Source organism: Coffea arabica, chromosome 7c (genome assembly GCF_036785885.1).
Source record: "Coffea arabica cultivar ET-39 chromosome 7c, Coffea Arabica ET-39 HiFi, whole genome shotgun sequence".
Classification (NCBI taxonomy): domain Eukaryota; kingdom Viridiplantae; phylum Streptophyta; class Magnoliopsida; order Gentianales; family Rubiaceae; genus Coffea; species Coffea arabica.
In genome coordinates, this window is record NC_092322.1 from 11992997 (window position 1) to 11996207 (window position 3211).

General features: G+C 35.3%; 1 protein-coding gene across 1 annotated transcript; it reads left to right on the plus strand.

Annotated features, from left to right (window-relative positions):
• The first annotated feature begins 1302 nt into the window (after positions 1-1302).
• Positions 1303-2969, plus strand: LOC113698571 (FCS-Like Zinc finger 5-like). Its single transcript, XM_027218439.2, has 2 exons — positions 1303-1785; positions 2482-2969. The coding sequence occupies exons 1-2, from the start codon at positions 1445-1447 to the stop codon at positions 2660-2662; spliced, it is 522 nt and encodes a 173-aa protein (XP_027074240.1). The 5' UTR covers positions 1303-1444; the 3' UTR covers positions 2663-2969.
• The last annotated feature ends 242 nt before the right edge of the window (positions 2970-3211 follow it).

Here is a 3211-nt window from a genome sequence, read left to right on the forward strand (position 1 = left end):
GACAATAATTAAATGAAAAATCAAACAGTGAATATTGGCGATCTTTCCAAAACTGAATTAATTTATGTAACTTTCACTTGAAACGCACCAGTCAGTTTGGGTACATCTGGCCAGGATCAATTGCCTACCATTGCAATCGACAATGTCCTTTTCACTTTCTATTACTTTCCCGTGCACTTCAGCCCATCCGTCCCATGGAAATGAACAATATAATTACCAGTTTCCCCTTAAAGCTTGGAAAACACTGTCCAAAAACAACGGGAAATTAAGAATATTCATCCCCATTTAGAATCCGTAAACTTTAATACTGTGGGGTCACTCCTTCGATCAACCGTTGATGTCACTCTGCACTTATGATTCTGCCCCAAACGGCCAATGGGCAGAACTTACGGACAACAAACCTATCATCATCACCCATCGTTTTAAGGGTCATTGATTCTATTGTGTGCCCTAAAAACACATGAAAGTAAATCTTTTTCGTTAGAGTGCATGCAATTTTCTGGAGAGAGTAATTTTAGAATATTAGCACAGCAGCACAACTAGTCTTTACGTTAGTGTGTCTATGGCGTGTGCTCTTAGAACATTATATTATCAAGACGGAGATAAACAGTATAGATTAAATTTTTATGTACCGACGACGTAGCGATTTTTTTTTTTTTTGTTTACACTAGCAACTTTGGATGAATGTTACATATGCATGATTTGAATTTCAAATTTAAATTCATATTATGTAGCATAATCTAAACATAATTATACACTAACAGCATTTAAACAATTTTGTATAATTGTCAAAACATAGTTGCACTATTGTGTATATAATTGTTAAAAATAGTGTATTAACTCTTTACCTTATATTCTCAAAACATAGTTGCACTATTGTGGTTTGCCATAAAAAATTTTTTTCACAGGTTTTAGCGTAAACTAACTTATTCAGTTTGATAATATATTTCAAATTTTAACTAGATAAATTTCGACTTCGTTTATAATTGAATTTACCGTAATATTTTGTAATATATATAACCTTACTTAACTGATGAATTTGAATTTAATTTCAAAAAACATAGCGTAATTGAATTTCAATTAGATGATAGATGCATTTTATTAGCACTAATAGATCTGCCTAACTATTCCAAGACACAAATCTAATCACCAAATAAAATATAAAAAGGAAAAAAAAAGTGTTGAAAATAATTACACTTGCACTTCAATTGAAAGTGATGCCATGAGGTAGACTACTTCATAAACCACTAATTTGCACAACATCAATTGACAATCCAACGGCTCATATTCACTTTCATCCCCCTCTTATTCTGCTTATCTCCCCTCCCACCTTCCATTTCACTCCATCCTCCAAACACACTCACGCACTAACACACACAGACACACACAGACACCAATATTCATATATTCTCTCAGTCCAGCCAGCCAGAAGGCGAAGGGTCCGATGTTGGGGAAGCGTGCACGGGCACCTATGAGGAGAACAACAAGCATGACTGGGATCACCGTTGATGTAGGAGCTGGGAACATGGCCATGGATGCACCGGCATCTTTAGATCCTCAGAATCCAATCACTTCTGGTGATCATGGGGTCCCAGAAGGGCATGTGATGGTAGGACCAAGTGCATATGATCATCGTTTAACAGCTCCCATGTTGTTATCTCCCAGATATTTTAGGAGGGATCCGTCAGCTGATCATCATCAACCTTTGGAAACAGCTAATTTCTTGAGAACTTGTGGCTTGTGTAATCGCCGTTTGGCACCTGGCCGTGACATATACATGTACAGGTATCAGCATGTCATATGGCTTACTTCCTTTGTGTGTGTGTGTGTGTGTGTGTGTGTTTTTTTTTTCTTTCCTTTTTGTTTCTCTCCCCTTGGGATTGGTGGTTGGCTATTTTCGGTGGGAGACTCACTATTGTAGTGTTCTTATTCTTGTTTATGGCTTTTGAAACTATAGTATCTTATTGAGGTGGGGTTTTATGTGATTGAGGTTAGTGATAGACGTATAGGGTTGCATGCTTGTTTATTCAAGAATTGAATTTGTGACATTTCTAGACCAGGGGTTTTTGCTTATTAGTAAGTTTAATTCGTGAAAGGGTTTTTTGTGACTAAGGTTAGTGATAGAAGACTAGTGTTGCATGCTTGTTCATTGAAGAGTTGATTTTCTGAAATATCTATAGCAGTATTTTTGTTTATTGGTATGTTTAATTCGTGAGATATACTTGACAATCTGATTGATTTGTCACAATATTAGTTTTTGTTTCTAACTTTTCTGGCATTGAATTCATGATTTCGTTTTACCAAATTTTGTTTGCTGCGTTAATAAATTTTTGCTGCGTGTGTTATTTCTAATTTCTTGGCATAAATAGTTAATATATACCCCTGTTAGTGATTGCCACAAGCAAAAACAAAGAAGCTATATATTAATAGTATCTCCTTTGCTTTCTTCTTGTATTTTTTTTGGTTGTAATGAAAATACAGGGGTGATTCAGCATTTTGCAGTCAAGAATGCAGGGAACAAAGGATGAAACAAGATGAAAGAAAAGAAAAGTATCGCATGGCAGCCTCAAAGAAAGTTGAAGGTCATCATAATCAGTATTCTGAGCTTGCTAACTCGGCCTCTGAATCCTCTAGCAATAGTGAGACAGTTGCTGCAGCTTGAAAAGTTACTGCTTAAATATATAGTACATATATTTGATGATAATCGTATAGAAAAAAAAAAGATTCTACATTTAAATGCGAAAAAAAATTAACTATGTGTGTTAGAACTAATGATGTAGGGGAAATTATCAATGTATGGCTTGAATTTTGTCTCTCTTTCTTTTGGGGCATTGGCCGATGTATTCAGGAAAAAGTCTGAAGTCTTAGTTGCTAATGAGCTAGGTTACTCATTAGCAAAATGTATGATGCAAGATTTGCAGAAAAACTGTATGTATAATTTGAGGGAGTGCTTAATTTTGTTCAAGAAATTTTCTGTATTGTAATCTTGGTTGTGTTTGGATTGCATTTTTTATGAAAAAAATACTGTAGCGATTTGATGTATGTGAGGAAAAAAGATAATAGGGAAATGTGATCACGAAAAACGACGTAATTTTCTGACAAAAAACCGCAATCCAAACAAGGCCTTAGTTTCTCTCTTTCTAGTAGCTAAACAAGTACAAGATTTTGGACAGTTTCCTCGTTCCAAAGCTTCATCTCCCAACCCTCAAAG

What these genes read in the sequence shown, in the direction of transcription:
- LOC113698571 (XM_027218439.2), top strand. Translation starts at nt 1,445, where the DNA reads ATGTTGGGGAAGCGTGCACGGGCACCTATGAGGAGAACAACAAGCATG. An exon ending in CGTGACATATACATGTACAG is followed by an intron (nt 1,786 to 2,481) that starts GTATCAGCATGT and finishes ATGAAAATACAG; the next exon opens with GGGTGATTCAGCATTTTGCA.